At 44.6% G+C, this 20,512-nt stretch overlaps 1 protein-coding gene across 3 annotated transcripts in view; it reads left to right on the top strand.

Annotated features, from left to right (window-relative positions):
• Nucleotides 1–9,822: 9,822 nt before the first annotated feature.
• DSP (desmoplakin) overlaps nucleotides 9,823–20,512 on the top strand; it is a 39,486-nt gene continuing 28,796 nt past the window's right edge. For 2 of the 3 annotated variants that reach the window (XM_071452349.1, XM_071452332.1), the window contains exons 1-2: nucleotides 9,823–10,301; nucleotides 19,211–19,313. In XM_071452349.1, the coding sequence (XP_071308450.1) occupies nucleotides 10,096–10,301; nucleotides 19,211–19,313 (309 nt within the window). In that variant the 5' untranslated portion in view covers nucleotides 9,823–10,095. The remainder of the gene's footprint in view (nucleotides 10,302–19,210; nucleotides 19,314–20,512) is intronic. The other variant, XM_071452340.1, reaches the window with a different exon arrangement.

Raw genomic sequence — 20,512 nt, 5'->3', positions numbered from 1 at the left:
TGCCCTAGGAAAAGCCTTGTCTTTGTCCACCCAAAAGGCAGAAGTATCAGGGTCTCTACTGAATTTGTCAGAATTTGTGTGTATGCTACTGAATAATAAAGAAGGTGATTTATGTCTTTTGGAACGAGGACATTCCAGGGTAGGTGTGGTGGGATCATGCTGCTAGCAAACCTTTTTGAGGGACAGTGGTAAATGCAAAAGCTTTGTTATGTGAATGAGAAGGTGTTGATTGGGAATAGTCAACATGGATTTACCAAGGCTGGATCATCAGATCACACAGGCTTTGCAGGACCTCTAGAGGTCTCTCATCCCACCCCTCCACAAAGCAATTCCAGTTAGAGCAGGTTGCTCAGGGTCTTGCCCAGCTGGATTTTGAGTATCTCCAGGGTGGAGACTCCCCAGCCTCCCTGGGCACCTGCTCCAGTGTTTACCCTCATGGTAAACTTATTTTCCCTAATACTGACTGGGATTTTCCCCTGCTTGACAAAACTGATTGCTCTGTGTGATAAGGGAAGAAGAGTGGTAGTTATCTGCTCTGAGTTTAACTTAGTTAGGCTTGATTTCCTAGAGCACCTTTTTATCTAGGCTGGAACATTCTGGTCTGAACAGGTGGATTAGTAGGTGGGTGAAAAACTGCCTTACTTTTTGAGCTTAAAGGGTTCATATTCTACCTGGAGGCTTTTATAAGCAGAATTCCTCTGGGATCCATTCAGGCAATTTAATATCTTTGTCAGTGATGTGAAAGTGGAGACAGTGTGCACCCTCATCAAGCCTTCAGCTGCCACCAAACTCACCAGAGGAGAGTGACTGACATGTGCCAGGGCAGAGCTGCCAGAGCAGCTGGAGGAAGGGACCAACAGGTCTAAACCCCATGACATTTGACAGGGACAAATGTGAGGTCCTGCAACTGGGGTGAAGCAGCTCCTTGCAGCAGCACAGGCCACTGCTGAGCTCTGCAGGCAAAACTCCTCAGCCAGATATGTCCAATACACCATGAGAGCCCCTTCCTCTTCCTGCCCAGCACCTCTGCATAGCAGCTCTCCTTGGGCACAGTGTCTCTCTCATTTCCTGTGTGCCATTTCTCATGCGCCCTTTGCCCAGCTCACAGAAAAGATGGAGCAAGCCCCAAGTGCTCCCACCTCTCCCAGAAGAGCCAGGTTGTGCTTCCTCTTGTTCTTGTCTGCATCAACAAGGTGCATTAGCTACAAAAGCACAAGAAAGCGCAGTGCTCTACACAGCAGTCCAGTTCATAATCATTATTTTATTGTTTTCTTGCAGACAAGACTTTTTTCAAGGATGTGGCTAGAGTCTGTCTTGGAGGTGAGGCCATTCCAGTCATGCAACAAGCAGGACTGGACTTGTTCTTAATTTAAACTCATACTACATTTAGCACAGTGGCATGGGCAAGTGAAATTTCTGCTTATATTTCTGCTTATATTGAAGGAAATAATGTATACAGTGTGTTACATATGTACATACATACAACTTTCATATTTAGTGGTTTTACAGTGTCTGTTCACAGGTGTTTTAAACCCTACTTGAGCACACTTAGGTCACTCAAAGCTATGCACAAAGCATAGGAGGCGTTTGTACAGTGAACTGATCTGGATTCCTACAATGCCATTTGGAGGTAATTTTCTAGGAATCCATGCAGGAAAAATAAAACTGTTGACCCTTCAGTGCCAGCACGGGAGCTCAGAGCTATGCCAAGAAAGTTAACACAAAGTAATAATTTTTCTTCCTTGCTTCCCATCAAAGTCATTTTGTATGTAGAGAGTTGACTCTGGCTGGATGCCAGGCACCCACCAAAGCCATTCTATCACTCCCCTCCACAAGTGGACAGGGGAGAGAAAACAGAACAAAGGGTTCGTGAGTTGAGATAAGGACCAGGAGAGAGATGACTCACCAAATACCATCACAGGCAAAACAGACTCAATTTGGGGATATTAATTTAATTTATTACCAATAAAATCAAAGTAGGATGATGAGAAGTAAAATAAATCTTTAAAACACATTCCCAGCATCTCTCCCTCCTTCCCATTTCTGCCTCCTCTGCTGTGGTGGCACAGGAAGACACAGAATGTGGGTTATGGTCAGGCCATCACAGGATGTTCCTGCTGCTGTTCAGAGCTTGGGGTCCCTCCTACAGGAAACAGTTCTCCATTAACTTCTCCAGTGTGACTCCATCCCATGGTAACAGTTCTCCACAAAGTGTTCCAACATGGGTCACCTTTCCACAGGGTGCAGTCCTTCAGGCACAGCCTGCTCCAGCAAGGGTCACTTACAGGGTCACAAGTCCTGCCAGGAGACCTGCTCTGGTGTGGGCTCCTCTTTCCACTGGCCTACAGGTGGAAAGAGGAATCTGCTCCAGTGAGCTTCCCACAGATTCACAGACATCCACCTGCTCTGGCGTGGGTCTCCTCCATGGGCTGCAGGAATACAGCTGCCTCCCTGTGGTCTTCACCCCAGGCTCCAGGGGAATTTCAGCTCCTGGAACACCTCCTCCTGCTCCTTCTCCACTGACCTTAGTGTCTTTCAGGCTGTTCCTCTCACATATTCTAACTCTGCTCTTCTCTGGCTGCAAATTATTTCTGCAATAACCTTTTTTTCCTTCTTAAATATGTTGTCACAGAAGTGGTACTATCACTCCTGATTAACTCAGCCTTGGCCAGTTATGGGTCTGTCCTGGAGCTGTCTGGCACTGGTTCTGGGGAAACTTCTGGCAGCTTCTCACAGGAGCCACCCCTACAGCCCCTCTGTTACCTCAGACCATGCAAACTCAACATTGATGCCAGCCTTGCTGGTTCTCATGCTGCTAACCATGCAAAAAATTAGCATTTTTATGGAAACAGCTGATGTTTCATAAAGGGAGCTAAATCACCCTTGCAGAAAAGTGGATCTAAACAGAAAAAGAAGAAATAAAACAATAACTTTATTTCCTACATATCTTACTCAGACCTACTTACATAGAGAAGATATCGTAGATACCCACACATCCAAATCAGACGGAGAGCTGGGAAGAAAACATTGATGCAAAGTAGCTTCTTTAGCATCTCATCATATTAGGACTTTAATTCTCTGGTCTCTTTATCAGACTTTTATAATTACACAGAGCAGAGAATGAGAAGGCAGGAAACTAAATGCAATTGATTCTGCTATTTGAACTACAAGGCTTGTGTAGGTGTTTGGGGGCAAGAAGCAAAGCATTCAGCAGCTCCTGAATGCTGAGCAGCAGAACTACAGCAATAAGTGAGGAGGAGGAGAAGGAGGAGAATATTGCAAGTCTGAGAAAAACTTAGGCAGCACTGGAATTTGGTCTAGACTGGAGAACACTTCCACATTTACATTGCCACATCTTGAAAGCTGTGGAAATCACAGATGTTTCATGATCCCCAGTGACTGCCTTGCAGTATTCTGGTCCCTCTGATGAGAACTGCTCAAGGTTTAAATGAGTTCTAGTAATGGTTGTGCTTTTATAATGGAGGAAAATACAGCTGGAATAAAAGAGCTCCCATTTCTGATCAACATGACTCAGCTGGAGGGAGGAGAGAGGTTGACTTCAACTTCTCACTTCTGAATTTATCATTAGAGAGTTAAGGGGGGTGTGTGAGAGAGAAGACTGCCTCTTTTTCCTTTCTTTTCTCATTGTACTGCAAACTTGATAGTAACAAAATCCCCTGTTGAATGATGAGAATAAAAAGGACTCTTAGGAAACTTTCTGAAGTCAATTTCAGAAGTTATTTATTTGAAAAGGCTTTTTTGCACCCATCAATTCTTAAAGCTGCTTTTGCCAAATAGCGCAAGGTCCCTTTGGTGTGGTGAGCTCTTGCTGGCTGGGTGTACAAGCATGCACAGCTGGAGCACACAACACTCTGATAACATCTGGAATTTGTACAGAAGGTATCTTGGTAAAGAGGTTTCCAATTCTACCAGAACATAAATTGCCCTCTGTAGCCTCAGGGCTTTGGAGAACAAAATATTCCTTTAAGGATGACACCTCCACTCCTCAGCTGTGAGAAGCAGAGCTTCTGGCACAGTAAAGAAATTAATCTTTACTTTCCCTGGTTGTTATCAAAGTAGTTGTGGTATGACCCACAAATTCAACATGAAATGACAGGTCTGCTTGCAAAAACTAGTGCAAAGTGAGTTAATTTGAATTCCTTTACATATATTAGATCCAATTCTCCATTATCCTCCACAGTCTTGTATATATCATAAAAGTTCAGCATAGGGGAGATATGCATGAAAATCTTTTTATAAACTTCTATCCTTCCCTTCTCCATTAAGTTGGTAAAGATGCTTGGAACCTTTATAACTGCTCTGATCTGGCATTCTCTCCTACAAAGTATTTTAAATTATGGTGGTAACATTTTAATAAGGCTATCAGTGCCTCAGGACAGTGCCATAACCCAGTTATTTGAGATGTTGGGATGACAAACATCTGTTACGATGTGCAACCTTGCTGATGGAAGATTTGCTTTAATGAGGGGGAACCCTGGAAGTCTACAAGGCAACTGTAGAGGCTCCCATTTGATCCTTCACTTTCATTTCAAAGAATGCACAAGCAGAAGAAAGGGATGGGTGTCAATAAAATCATGGTGCTCCTTATCCCCTTGGGCTTGGAGAGACCTGAGTGTTAATTAGAGCAGCCCCAGAGTGAAGCAAGTGTAAAGATCCCTTGAGAGCTTGAGAAATGTCCTACATCTCACCTTGTGCTGTGTGGTTGAACAAATCTGTAGTATCTAACACCAATTATCAAACTGTATGAATAATGAGGGGCAGATGCACCTTGCCAAAAGTTCATATTTTATTAAAATAATTCATAAATGAATGCATTTTGCATGCAAGGGGTGTGGCTTGATCCAGGATTTTTATCCAACTACTAAAGAATAATTAGTCAGAAATAGGCTTGTACTGCTCTCAGCACTTTTAAGTATCTTGAGATATGTTAACTTTTCAAGCTCTAGCAAACATCACCAGGTGTTGGTGAAAGAAACAGAATGGTGAATTGAGACTTTAAAGGAACCATAATCATGTAACATAAAATATTTTGCCTTATACAGTCACTGTTTGAATGCTCTACTTGCAGCAACATGAAATGAGGAGCTGTGTATAAATACTGCCTGCATGCTCTGTGGGTCACGGTAGGACCATGCTGGCAAAACAATGTCCCATGCTGGCAAAACAATGTCCCATGCTGGTCTCCTCCACCTGAAGCTGAAGAGGGAGGCATCCTGAAACTTTTTGTCTGAGTAGTCAGTCAGGTTTGACAGGGCTGACACATCCCTTACCACACCCTCCACTTTTGCATGGTATAGAAGGAATTGTGCAGTCCTAAGCTTCATTCCTCTTGATGAATTCAAAGGCATTTTTTTTTAACCCTGCCAGAGACTGAGGTGGTAATATTCCAGAGATTGTTTGAAAGGAGCACAGTGGCTGTTCAGGAACCTGGAAATGACAGCTCTTGGCAGGCAGTCCTGGACTGGACTGGACACAGGCTCACAGCGAGCACCTTGTATCAATCATACCCTGCCCTCCAAAAACTCTCCAAACATTCACTGGGGCATATCTACATTTTAAAGTGCATTTTGCTGCAGGGCCCTGTAAATCTGCCCATAATTAGACATCATCTGAGTGCATTTAAGGTATATCTTCCCCATGGCAGGGATACAGCTGAATAAGTTGTCTGAGCCCTCTCAGTTTGTTATAAATGACATTTTGGACCATGCCTGCTGTTGCTCAGAGGTCTTCCTAGTGGCGCCAGCCTCTCTTCATGTGCATAGAACAGCTCAGACTGTGGAGTGTTAACTGTGAGTTTTCTGGAGAGAATTCTGCCTGAGCAAAGGGAGGAAGTGGAAATGCCCAAGACTGACTCTCACATCATCACAAACATGGACTTAGTGGATGCTGCCACTCAGCCCAAGCTGCCTCTTCCTGGGCAGCCCCTGCACAGCAGGGGTGGTGCATATTGAGCACCTGACAAAGGCAAATCACCAGATTAGTGGCTTGCACGTGCAAACTTGTCCTTACGGCCCAAAACTGTAGGAGTTAGGAACACAAGCGTCACATACTGGTTTACCTGGATGATTTCATGTGTTTGGAAGGCCAGAGCTGTTTTTATTGCAAGCTACCATAATGGAAATCAGTTACCAAGTCAAATTCAGATTTGTACTTTGAATGTCAGATGTCACTGGTTATCAATGTGTTTCAGCTACTTTAAATTTATTTGGTTTCTGTCCAGGCAAGAAGGGCATTAAAGAGAGGATGCCATTAAATAAGCTCAGAAGAAGCCACGTGAAATAGGAGGGGCTGGCAACTACTGCCAACAGCAATGAATTAACAAGCCATTGAGGGGAATTTCAGTGTGCCCCTGGGAATTCAGTTCTTAAGATAAAATACAGAGGTTTCCCTGGTATAGACAGGGACCAACGCAGCATGTTAAGTTCAGTTCAGGTAGTGTCCTGAGTAAAGACCCATTATCAGCAGCCTAAGCCTAAAATAGGGCTTTGGGGTCTGCCATTTGGAGTTGGAAAGGAGCTTTTTATTAAAACTAAAGAGATAGGCCTAGAACTAATATTATGTATAAAGGAGACTCCCTCTGTTTACTGAAGCAGTCATCAGCTGCTGACATTTTGCCTCTTTGGGACTGCTGTCTCCTGATATCCTCGCGGTGTCTGCAATTGTAAGGGAGGCACATTAGGAAACAGGGCTGCAGCATGGACTCTAGCTCTAGCTTGGGTTCAGGTGCCTGTGGGGAATACTGTACCTCCTTTAGACTAACTTGCTTAAAGAGGGGCTCCTAAGATCTGCACAATTTTAACAGATCCTTACCTTAGGAGACAGAACTCTGCTAAAGGAGATGAAATATAAACTCCAAATTATTGCATTTTATCCACTCCTGCATGTAGTTTTCCTTGGAGGGAAAATCATACAGTCATGGTTTGGTTTGAGTGGGAAGGGACTCTAAAGGTCAGCTACTTCCAATCCCACTGCCATGGGGAGGGACACCATGAGGGAGGGACACCATGAGACTGCAGTTTGCAGTTTATTGGCCATTTGCACTCAAAAACTCTCTGATACCAAAGAAAGTCAAGGAACTTAGGATGTGGCCTTAGGTATGTCAGGACTGGGCCTTTCCAGGAATAGTGGAGCAAGATTTAAGTGGGATCATCCAGCTATTAGACTGATATTTTCATGCATTTAGATGAATTCCAAGCAATATTTATGTGACTTGATCCTGCCTCAAGATAACTGAGTCCATCTAGGGTAAACACCCAAGAAACATTGACTACTGCAGCAAATTTAATTATTTGTATTTATTTATTTCATTTCTCTCTCTATTAAAACATCTAAGATAGGACAACTGTGCTGCTCACAGTATCATCTCAGTCTTATCCTCTCGTTCTCATTTCAGTGGGGCTAATTGTGCAAGTAGGACCACCAGAACCCAGTCATTATTTATGTATTTAAGGATTTTTCTGCGTGTCCAGGTAGCAGTGACTCATCCAGGCCTCTGGGTGTATCACACACACGCTGTCTCCATCACAGATAATGGTGTGTCTCACTGAGCTGGCACACCAGTCCAGGCTGAAGGGTGGGGCTGATTGGAGGTGGTGCTAAAACTCAGCAAGAACCTCAAATCAGTGTAATATTTTTGCATCTCTAAATGTGCATAAATATAAATGGACAGCTTTCAAAGGGACTTGCTGGGAAAAAAGAAAGCTTCATGTTTGTATGTCTGAATAAAAATGCCTGGCTTGATACACCACCATGCAAAAATTTGACTTTTATGTGTATTGGTAGTACTAATTCAGAGATCTGTATTTACGTTTCAAAAAGTTTGGACTGGAGTGTCAAAGCACAAAGTTCAAGTTTCCCTCATTTGGCATTTCCTGCCTATTCTACATCTGTTTTCTACTTTTTTCCTTCCTTCTTTACAGCATTAAGCCTGTATATTTGTTTTTCTTACTCATCCTTGTTTTGTATTCTGCTCCCTTACGGCTTTGAAATGTAATGTCAAACCATCCAATCGTGCAGATGTAATCTGTATTCAAAACAGCATCCCAAATCCACATATATATAGCCAAATATATATGTATGTCTGTATACATATATATATATTCACTCATATGCAATGATTCACGTTACATATAATACAGCATATATATTACAATATAAAAGTCCCTGCATGACTTCACATATAAAAAGCCACCTTGCATTCTGCCCCTTCGTAGCGCTCTTTACAGCTCCGGGCGGTGCCACCAGGATGCTCCTCAGGACCAAGCAACCCCACGTTTGCTTAGAGGAGCTCTTATGGCTCCTCTACACCACACTTTGCCCATCACCTCCAGCAGCAGGGCAGGTTCTCATGTGCCCTGTGCCATGGTGCTCCCACAGAGCTCCAGCAGTTTCAGTGGCACTCGGGAAAACTGCACAAGTTCAATTTTCTCTTGAATAGTTTCAGAAATCTTGTCCTTTGATATGTTTATCTAGTTCTTACCCACTGTCCCATGACCTATCACTTGGGTTTAAAATACTAGGAAAATGAGGAGTGCAGAAAAGACAGAAACAGGTTCAAGAATTTATGCATGGTGTGGGCTGCTGGTAATCTCACACAAATTTAAAAACCTTCCAGCAGGTGTGTTGTCACAGAGCATCAGGTGGCTGACATGGCTGGCTCATGTACTGCACACAGGATGAAAGCCTCAGGAGTACTTCAGAAAAGCCTGGCACGGTTATTCACGAGTGACTGCTGCTTCTTAAAAACTGACCATCTTCGTTTTCCAACACCATGGACAAGTGGCCAGGCCAGCTGAGGCAGTGCCACTGAAACTAGCTAAGAATTGGTGCTCAGTTGACACTTGAGACTAATCCGATGGTCACTGGCTGGCAACAAAGGCCCCTCTGGGCATCTGACAGTAAATGCCTTTGCCAACACCCTGTACAGGCATGGATGTGTTAAAATGACTTTGTCTCTTAACAAACAGCCTATTTGAAAGTTAAACACAACTTTCACAGCACCAGAAGGCAGGAATCAAGAAAATCTGAGGAGAAAAGACAAGTTTAAAGTCCTGTTTCTGCATATCTTCTTTCTCAGGCACAAATGCAGTCAGAGCAGGGCACCAGTCCAACATTTCATGCACCAGGGCAGAAATTTCAGCCCATTTTCAGAAATGCACTGGGCTTGGAGCACCCAAAGCCCTCCTGAATGTGGCACCCTGTGTATTTTGGAATTGATGAAACACACACATCATTTTCCCGACGTGTATCAACACCCTGTGATGCGCAGGGCAGAGGGCAGCTGCCAGTGGAACAGACCCATCCTCGACGGAATGGTGCCGATTTACCCAGTGCTGCCTTGCTCAGGCGCCGGGTTCTTTCCGAAGAGGCGCGGAGGTGTTTGGCGTCCAGGGCACCGTGGCCCGGTCCATCCTCCCCGCCGCGCTCCCAGCGCTCGGACGAGCCGCTCCGTGCTCCGCGGCTTCGGAGCGCCAGCCCGCAGACACGGGCATCTCAGGGCAGACACCGGTCGGGAGGGAGTTTCCAGTGGACTCCAACCTCCGCTGGCGACTCCTGAGGGCAGCACACGCACCGGGAAAGGTGCTGCATACACCGGTGCGGCGGTGACAGAGGCCGTGCCGTGCCCGGGCGGCCACCGGGGAGCGACAGCGCGGCGGGGCGGGGGCCGGGGCCGCGGAGGAACCCGGGGCGGCCGCCGGGGAGGCGCGGAGCACGCAGGCGAGGCGCGGCTCCACGCCCAGGAGCGCCGCTTAAAACCACCGCGGAAAGGTGTGGCCTCGCCTTTCCTCTGCCGGCGGGGAGGGGACGGGACGGGACCTCTGCTCTTGCCGCCGCCGCCGCCAGCAGCCCTCGCCGCCCGCCCGGCTCCGCTCCGCGCTCCTGCCCTGCCTCACCTGCGGGCCGCCCCACCGCCGGCTCCCGGCCCTTCCCCGGCCCCCGGCGCACTGCGAGGGAGCGGCGGCACGGCGGCGGGCGCTGCCGGCCGTGAATGCTTTTCCTGCCGTCGGCTCCGGCTCGGTGTCCCCGTCGCTTTGCCGCTCGCCCCGCGCGGCCCCGGGCGGCTCCCCCGCTGCCATGAGCATCAACGGCGGGTCCCACCCGCGCATCAACACCCTGGGCCGCATGGCCAGGGCAGAGTCGGGCACCGACCTGCGCTACGAGATGAGCTCCCATGTCGGGGGCGGCGGCGGCGGCGGCGGCGGCACCCACACGCACACCTCCCACAAGACCTACTACTACCAGAAGACCTACGGGGGGGACTACGCCTCCGATGGATACGGGTAGGTGCGGGTCCAGCCGGCCCCCGGCCCCGCTCCCTCGGGGCCGCCTTGGACAGCTGCCGTGAGCCCGCTCGCGGTGGGATTCCCTAGATGTGCGAGCTTGCAAGTTTCCTTTTGCTGTTCCTCCCTGAGGCGTCTTAACTTCTCTAAAAGGCTTTTAAATGCAAGCGAAGAACTCACTTGTAAAAAAACACTTTTAGTGGTGACTCTCCTCGAAGAGAGTAGCAGGACTAAAAGCGATGTCTCCCGTTTGCGCTGAGGGCTGTAAATGGGTCGGTGCTGGCTCTATTGACCCAACAGTTCTGTGCTGATAAACCCCTGCTTTGCTCAGTGACGCAAAACAAGCTGAACTGAAGTGAATTGCTTTATACCCCATACACCCAGGCTCTGCCTTCCCCAACTAGTTGCATAACTAGGGCTATAAAACCATTTTAAGTAGTGGGAAATGTCCTCTTGTTAATTTTTGAGTTTGTTTCTAGCTTGTGTGAGGCCTGGGAATTTAAGTCATGATCTTTTATAGAGTCATCCCTAACATTTGGTGTCAGGAGGGCAGAGAGACATGAGAAGTAACATCCTCACCTCTTACCATTTTAACCTTCTGCTTGCCCCTGGTGCTGTGAGCACAGTCAAGATCTTGTAGGCAGGGTGCCAGCTGTGAATCCTGGCTTGGGGAATGCCTCTTCTCATGGATGCAGCAATCTGAGCACATCAAGTCTGAGAAGGACTTTCTGCAGAGTGCAGTTATCATGAAGACTTCTCCATTTGTCTCCTTGTCTGGGAGTTCACAGGACTGAAAAGCAGGCAGCAGTTAGAGTCACTGGAGGAAGCAGTGCTGATGTATGGTACAGCACCATCACAGCTGGTGATGACTGGTCTCTGTGTGTGGAATGGCTGTATTAAGTCTGCTGATCTCATTATGGATGCCAGTGACTTAGGAATTGATGCAGAAGCCCTGTCATGTATGTTGTATTAGAATTTAAGCCCTAATTTTTTGGATAGTACATAATTAAATTGCAGAAGGGTGGGAATTAAACATGCATAGTAAATAAACAGCAGATGAGAAAAGGCAGGCTTTTTAAAATCAAGCAGATCTATAAGTGGCCATAGAGAATTAGGGTTATTCTAGAGAGCACAGAGAACACTCTACGTCAGCTACGTAAGTCAAACCAGTTGCTAGAGGACCATGGAATGAATGAAATACTTGCATTCAATGGATTTTTTGTTTATTACTTTGCCCAGTTCTTAGTTTTAGTTCTTTGTTTGACTTTCGGTTTGTTGTGTGCATAGGTAAGTTAGTTACAACGAGTTGCAGCTAGAACGCATCCACTTACCAATACAGTAGTATGATAATATCTATTTATTGCTATAGAATAAGAACAATTCAGTACTGTAGCATTGGTGAGTGCACACACTAGGACTCCAAAATGCCATTGCTGCATTGCCTGTGTGAGGATTTGTTTTGCTGGTCATGCTTCATTGCAAATACCTTTACAAGATTTACCTTTACTTACCTTTACCTATTAACAAGAGACAGCCATGAAAAATGAATGGCAGCGCATGTTACATCCCAGGAGTTCTCTTTTCCCTCACTTTTCACTGGTGCAACTCTATTTGGATTCAGCAGGCTGATTTCCATATCACTCCCAACTTTCACTAGAGGAGAAGTGCTTTCCTTTAATTTAGCATTCTTTGGCTACAGTTACATATTTTAAGCCAGTCTGTAGTTAGGCTCTTCTTTCTGTAGCATTCAGTGGTGGTGTAGCAAGGGTGGAAAGGACAGTCCTGATTGAGAGGTTAACAACCTTGTATCAGCATTCTTTCATTTGCTTTTTATAACATAATATTCATATATTCATATCTCCTTTCTGGGATGGTATGTCTGGCAAGGGGGTTGCAATGAAAGTTCCTGTTCACTTTATTGTGAGATTTCTGAGTGGAACTAAAACCAGTTATTATTGAGATGACAAAAAAAAAAAGCATTTATGTATTGTTTTATGTGCAAAAATCTGACCATCCCAAATACTTTAAATATTTTTTGCAACAGAGTATGTGTGTTTGCCACCTTACTGAGTTGCATAGGTTTATTTTTAAGCAGTGCTGATACACGTTAAAATGTGTCTCAAAACAAGTGGTTTATTGTCAGTTAATGAAAAAAGCAGTTTTGCCAGATTTTGTACGTGTTTATGTGCAGAAAATCCACTAAATGCTCTGCATATTGTGCTATTGGGACCAGGGCCATCATCTATGGAACTGGTTTTATTAATTACATTTAGCCTGACATATTCAGTGTCAAAGTTTAGTGGCATCTACTGAACTCAGAAAATGAAGGCTTCTTTTTTCTATGGGGAAGATCACTCTACCCTAATTTTTAAATGCAGCAGGATTCAAGTTAGGGTCTAGTCTTGTAAGTTTTGGGGCGTATTCTGCCAAACAAGTCTGTGCTGAGCATTACATTACTCACAGAGCAATATGGGACGCTCCCTAGCCTTAGGGCTCAGCAAGGTGCTTTTACAACATTCCCTGTTTCTTCTGGCTTGGGAACTCAGGATGAGCTTGGCCCGGAGTACAGATACTCAGCTTGACAGTGACTCACACGCTGCTAAACTGCCAATTCATCAGTCAAATATTTATCAATGTCTTTGCTATGGAGATAGAAAATCTGATAAACCATGAGAGAAAAGAAAAAAATGCAAAGTTGTGCAGTTTTCTTTGTCATTGCTGGGATTAGGGGAAAAAATAGCCTAGGATTCACGGTCACTGAGTGACATGAAAATAAATTAATTTACACAGTTCTACTTAAGGATTAATGTAACTTCTGTGCTTAGAAAAGGAGTCAGACAATTACCTGCCCTACCCTGGCGTTACTTTGAGGAGCCAAGAAACAAAGTAAACGTGGAGAAAACCGACTCATAGCCACACTTTTGCCTTTCCCATAAGTCTCGCAAGGATCCGTAGAGTCCTGGCTAAGCTGAGTGGTGGTAGATCTGGCGTGGTAACTTCCCCTCCGAGCTGCTCATACGGCGCGGCAGGGAGGGAGGGAGGGAGGAATGTGTCTGAATATTGCTGTGGAATACCTGCCCTGCCGGCGGAGCCTGCGCCGCGCTCTGGCTGGCAGGGAAATGCTGCCACGCCGTGAGAAGAGACTCAGGCTGAGCCTTTCCAGGTCTCTGTTCCGTAGGGACGTGCAGGTGTGAGAGCCTCTCGTCAGGAGAAGGGGCTTTGCTGCCTTTGGAGCGGCTGCTCTGCAGCAGAGGTGTATTTCCATGGTCCGGGCTGGAGCCGGCGTTTGGCACCTCCCTCTCCCAGAGGCGGAGGTGGGAGAGGCAGCGTGTGAGCAGCCTGCTCCATTGGGCAGGTACGGCCCTTGGGAACCGTTCTGTCGCTCCTGGTGATTCATACCGCTGGGAAAAAGCAAGAGGACTTTCTGTGAACAGGTGTGGCACGATCCCTTGTGAAACCCTGCATGCTGTGAAGGCACTAAGCCTCGGGGGTCCTAACAATTCAATAATTCACTAGTGACTACTAGATTTTTGCACATTTAAAATGGTATTTAGAGCCTGATTGTGCCAGATGCAGAGGTCTTTTGAGGTTTCCAGCCATCATGGAAGCCCTAGTCTATGTGCATACTTGGCAGATGAGACTAGTTTGGTGAGGCTGTGGTGTGCCAAAACTGGTTCTAGTTAGAGCAGAGACATATGGGGAGAACTCTTGATGATTTGACAGTTTGTATTCACCTCCTTTGAGGCAGGAGGGGGAAAGCTGGACTGTGGCATTTCAACTCCTGGTTATTTTCTTATGGATGTCGTGATTCACCACCTTTATGCCGTTGCATTTTCCAGCATACACACACCCAGCTGGCAGGTGGTGGCGGATGGGCGGTGGTATGCGCAGGCTCTGTGCTGGGAATGCAGATTCCAGGTCAGGTTTTTCTTCTGACTTGCCTACCCTGGGCATACCAGGTAATCCCTTTATGAATCTTTTGCTTGTTCAAACAGGTTTGTGTGGAGGGGGATGGGAAGTGTGAAGAAAAAGAAGCGCTATTTTTTTGCTCTTGTTGAATTATGGGAATCGTTCAGTATTCTGGATCTGCTAGAAGACTTTCTCCTAAGGCTTCCTCCATTTTTTGGATGAATAAAAAAAAATAAAAAGCTTTGAATTTTTGAAAGGCTGGAAGTTTTGTGGAGGGCTTGGAAAATTTAACAAAGAGTATTCTAATTAATTTTAAATAGTATCTTCAGGACAAGAGTAGTCTCTTTGTACAACCTCCCAAAGCTTAGCAAGTTGTGAAGCTGTGGGAAGGCTCCTCAGAATTGCTGGATGTGTTTCTGTGTCTCCTTTGCCATGCCTCTCTGGGCACTGATCATACTCTGGATAGCCAGCAGCCTCTGGATGTGCAGTAGCAAAGGCAGACACTGGAGCAGCCCCCACGGTGGAGGTGTTTGTGCTGGGGTGTGCAGGTCTTGCAGCAGCAGGAGGCAAGTGAGAAAGCAGAAGGTAGCTGGCTTCCTTGCCCCTTGGGTTCTGCAGCAATATCAACTCCCACAGAGGGCTGTGAGGGTGCAATCTGAGTGTTTAGAGAAGGTATTTGGGGTATTCAAAACACATCCTTTAGGATAATTTTTTGACTGCTTGAATAAATTGGTGTTAGCAGTACCCAGCCCTGCTGTGTTCTGGGGAGGTGGGCACTGCTAACGTGTCTGTCTCTGTGCTCATAACTCATCATATGGCCTTGAACATGTTTCTCAGTCCCTTTTAAAGTAAAAGCAGGAGTAGTTCTTTCTTGTTTCAGTAGAGCTGGGGGTCTTGTAAGGATCACGGGTACTGCTCATCAGTTAAACACAATTCCTAGTTCAGACACTGGGGATTCAACAGTAATGGGTGGATTTAGCTCAGTTGGGATATATTCCAGCAGGGAGGTGTTGCCTGAACTGCTATCCTGCCCAAATCCCAGTGGCAGCAGGGGTTGGGCTGTCCTCTAATTTCTCAGGGAGAGCAGGAGGGTAGAACAGAAAGGGAGCAATGTGTTCTGCCTTGACATGCACTGAAAAGGGTGGATCCTGTACAGAATGATGACAGGGAGATGCTATGCCTTTCCTAGGGCTCTCCTGACAGTGGAGAGCAACAGGCCATTTCAACATCCCAAGTAAAAGCAATTCATCTGTGTTTTGAAGTGTTTTCATAATTTTAAAACAAAGGCACTATCCCCTTTTCTTTTCCTTTGTTCCTTTAATAGTTAATGACTATTAAAATTATTTTAATGAAGAACTCTGCTTAATAGGACCTTTTTGAAATTCATGAGTTGCCTTCCAAATAAGTGCCATGGTCTAAAATGAGTTGTAGGGACAAATACGTAGCTAAGGTCAGAAGCAGTCCAGTCTGTTTCCCTCAGCACTGTTCTGCAGGGTTTACAAAACCAAAGCAGCACAGCAAATAGTCAGGCTATTGCAAATGTATATATTTATTAGTGATAGACCCTGCACTCTTTTGTTATGAGTCCTTCTAAAAGACCAGCTTCCAGTTCTTGCCAGTTCTGCTGGAATGGTTGATAACATATGCTGCATTGGCAGGGGTGCAGTAAAACAAATGAAAAATCTGCCCATATTTTCACTGCATGGTGTGCCCACAGTGTTGTATACAACAGGATCCTATTCATAGGTGCGAGGTTTAGATGCTGCCAGAGTTAAATCAAATTGTCATAGCAGCAGTAGGTGTTAAAATGGCCAAACATTACTCTAAACTCATTCAGTTTTATGTAAACAAAATCAGACAAAACAAGAGAGACATTGACAAAATACTATGTAATGTAACCCACTTAATCTGTGTTTTCTGAGGATTGTTGGTATCCTACATTTTTCTAAGGGACATAAATATATTTTTATGTAACATGTAGGTTACATGTTTTTACTTAAAAAATCCAGCTTTGTTCTTGCCTGTCCAGCATGTTCTGGGCTTGCCTCAGTTTCTTTGGTCCAGTATTTTCTGTGTTGGGTATGGTTTTACTTTGGCTGTCTGTTTCCTACTGCCTCAAGGTTGGTTGTATTATTACTCTGAACTGGAGCTTCTTCTTTGATCTGTTCATCCCCATTAAAGGCCTGTTGGTTTCATTAAGAGGTAGATTACACTGAAGGACTTTGAAACTGCTAATGGAGTACCTTCCAGTCACAAGGGTGAAAAGTATTGAAGATGTGTCCCTGTGAGACTGTGCTAGTGCCATCTGATGTATCAACATCAGTATATGTCTGTTAAGGTGTTGTCTCACCAAGTATTTTTATTTTTAAAGTTCAGAGATTGATTTATGCCCTTGGGCATGTTTGTACAGCTAAATCCCCTTCAGATTTGAAATTCTTGATTTCTGTTGGTTTGGTGGAGCTATGGCATCAAACATCAGCTTCTATGCTTCTGATTACCCCATGTAGCTCTGGTCTTCTGACAGATTTAAAAGCAAGTGCCTCTAACAGGCCATGACCTTTTTATCGTTATCATGGGATTTACCTCTGTTTTTTCACTGGCAAAACTGGTTAGATTTTTAACAACAAGAAAGGATTAATAAAATAGTGTGCTCTTTTCTGTTTTCAATTTGTATGGCTCCAGCTTCTGCCATTATTTTGGTTATATCTTTATCTGCTGGATTGGAGAGCCTTAAATATGTACTGCTTTCTTCTTGTGAAGGTCCCTATGAACTGTAAACAAGTAACTTGTTGTTACTCTATTTGAAGACCTAGATAGGGTGTACTTAAGTCTCTCATTTCAAGGCTTCTGCTCCTGCCTTTGTAGCAGTTTTGTGCATTTATATTTAGCTATCTTCAGGTTTTCAATTTTTTTAATTATTTGGGCAATAATTACGGATGTGGCATTCAAACATCATTAGAATGAACACAAAATGTATTTCTACTTCTTTGTATTTTAATTTAATAGTTTGATTTATTTGAAAATAGCTTTTCTTCACAATTTCTTACCATGTTAACTATAATAGCTATTGTTTAGACCTCTTGTCATGGTGGAGTAATGTCTTTGAGTTCAGTGAAGTTATCCTGAAGCCAGTGGAGATAAACTGACTGGTTACAGTATAAATCTGGTCACCTTCTATACTTTATTTGGCTTTAATGGATATCCAGCATTTGTAGCTGCCAGAACATGATGGAAAAAGTGATTCAAGAAAAAAGCTCTTCCAGTGTTCTAAAAAGAGAAAATTGCTTGGAATGTTCCTCTCTCTATTATGTTTCATTCATGAGAATAATTGTGGGTGTAATTAAATGTAAATTTCAGATGCAGATATTTCTATATCTAAACACAGCAGTGATGCCTAAGGAGAAGGAATGATTTAGAAAAGGAAGCTGACACAAAGCCTGGCACAAAATCAGACCCGTATGTTATTTTCCATAATTGTTTTCTTTAAGCAGCTTCCAAGACACACAGGGGTGCATAGCACAGTAGGGCGTAGCGTTTGTGCAGCCAAGGGGTCACAGCACCAACTGGGGGCTGCATGTGTTCAGCTTGTTTTATGTCACCCAGTGACTCTGCAGTTTTGTCTCTGCACCTCTGAGGGTCTGTTCTCTGGTATGGGGGAAGCTGCTGAAAAGTTGCTCCAGCCTTTTCTGTTTCTTCCAGATGACCTGATAGGAGAATGGCAATGCTGCTGGTGTATCAAAAGCACACGCTGCAGAAGAGCTCTTAAAAATATTACATGTTTCTCACCACTCCAGTGATTTTGCCAAGGACAGTTGTGCTATTTCATTGTCACAATTCCTTTTATGAAGAATTGTCAGAGTCTGTTCAAGTCAGTGGGAAGATTTTCATTGAATCCAGATTGCTTGCTGGCTCCGATTTGGACAGGTTCACACTGGTGCTCTTGTTGGCATTAGTGTTGTAAGGAGTGTTTGTCTCTTCAGTGATTTGTAATGGAAAGGGTTACCTACTGTGAGCACAGGAGTTAGAAAACTAGGCAAAGCTTGGGAACACCTTAGCTCTTACTGTCTGTTAGTTAGGTTTGTTTTAGTTTCACTGGCAAGTGTTTGGGTTTAAGAGCTGCCTGGACTTGCTTGGGAGGTCTGATCCCATCACCAAGGAATGGTTCCTCACTTGAAGCACCTCACCCCCTTACAACTACAGTGGCTCACTTTGATGGCTGAACCCTAAATGCTGGAAAAGCCACATTCTGGCAGTATGGATGCAGTAGGTTATGTGCAAGACAACAATAAGGACCCTGTTACCTGGCTTGGTTTTTTCCCCCACTAGTGTTTTTTACTTGGAGACTGCAAATTCACACTTTATGTATTTGTAAGAAAGCATGTCCTCTGACTCCAGGCTCTACATCTATTTTTGTAGTAGCTTGTGTGTCTTGCAATTTATTCCTTAGAGACTGCACTAGCTTTGTGCATTTCTGCTGATAAAAGGGCCCTTCTTACACTTGTGTGGACTTGTGTGCTCCTGTGCTTGCCTAGCTGAGGATCCTGCTTTCCTTGTGTGCCCTGACATTTGATGGCTGGTGTGATAACATGAACAATTACATCACACAAAGGCTATGCTCTAATGTATTGACTTTAACAAAGATTGTGAATAATTCATTCTCACTGTAAACCTGCCAAAGTTTTGTCTATCAAAGCAGCAAATACCTCTGCTGGAAGAAAAAACTTTCTCCTTTATGGCAAGCCAGTTTCCACGTTCTATTCTGTCCTGTGGCAAAGTCAGTGCATGCCTGCTGTTGCAGGACTATAAAGTGGCTCTGCCATCGTGGAATTGTCATTAAAATTTCCCAGTGCAGTTGAAGCGTGTGTGTGTCTGTGAACCTATATGAGGTGGATTATTCCGTGTAACTTCTCTTAAGTGTTCTGAATTTCTGTTTCTTGTATTTCTTTAAAACCTGCAATTGCTCTGTATTTACTTCATCATCTTTTTCTCCCCCACAACAGCCAGAATGGGACCTGTACCATGTCCAGACGCCAGAACACCATCCAGGAGCTTTTGCAAAACTGTTCGGATTGCCTGACGCGAGCTGAGCTCATAGTACAGCCCGTGAGTGTTTCTTGTTCTCCTTATCCAAACTGATTATGAATATTACATACATATTCTGTGTTGTTATCTGGACTCACAGGCTCTGCTTCTTCATCTCCTTTCTCCCCTGTCAGCTGTTTGTGTGAGGCAACTGGGAGTGGGATGATGTACCTCCTTCTTAGGTCTCTTTCTTCCCTCTGTACACTGTTCAGTAAAACCAATTGAAATGCATCTGGTTAATGAAAGGGGTCTTCTTGATTAAAAAAGAATTGTTTAAAAATTGTTTGATTAAACAAACCCACCCTCAAACAGGTTCTACTGCATCTTATTTTTCAGTTTTAGATCAGGACCACTGTCAGTGTTCACATCTGTTACTAATGACTACTTACACTCTCTTAGTGTGTTCTCTAGAATATTGTCATCGTTTTCAGGGCCATAAGGAACCTGAGCCACCTTAGGAAATACCTTCATTACCTTTATTTTATTCTTCCAGTTAATTCCCAAAGAAGTAAATGAAACAAGACTAAGGTTTTCCTGGCTGTTTCAGCTCAAATGCATACACATAATCTCTGCAGGATGCTACTCTGGTACAAACCCCAAGTGCCTGGGGGCGGGTTACTCACTGATGGTAAATTCATTCCTGGCAAACATGGGGTGTCCTCTGTTCCTGCTGAAGCAGAGGAGGTGCAGGGTGGTGAGTGCACCCTGCTGCTGAGGCCACTGAGATGTGAAACACTTCAACAGTCCTGGCAGTAGATATGATTTAATGCACACTTTTGGACCCTCTGTGGACAGAAAATTCTTTCAGAAATGAACTCTGTGGTTAGGAGTTCATTTCCTTTTCACAGATACAGGACGTGTGAGCATGTTTATACAAAAATCAATGCCAGAGTAAATACTGCCTTTTGTTCAGGGTTAATATTATTCCAGTGAACTTGAAAGAAAGAGATGTTTACTTCCAGCTTGGTGCCACAACATGCATTGCCTGCTTTGTTTCTTTCTTTTCTTTCTAAGGGACAGAGCAATGAGGTCCATAATATTTTATTTGGAAAATCAGGTCACAGCTGCATTGTGTTTTGCTCAGCATGGCTGTGTCAGTGTGCAGTGAGGTCAATGAGCCACGTCTTCCTGGTTGAAGCACCATGGCCATGCTGATCCAACTGCACTGAGAGGGTGCATGGAGAATTTGCCTAGACTTTGGGTGATAAGATGGGATGCAA

Source organism: Agelaius tricolor, unplaced genomic scaffold, assembly GCF_023055355.1.
Source record: "Agelaius tricolor isolate 1412-34295 unplaced genomic scaffold, bAgeTri1.0.p SCAF_2, whole genome shotgun sequence".
NCBI lineage: Eukaryota > Metazoa > Chordata > Aves > Passeriformes > Icteridae > Agelaius > Agelaius tricolor.
This window is presented reverse-complemented; position numbering and strand designations above follow the sequence as displayed.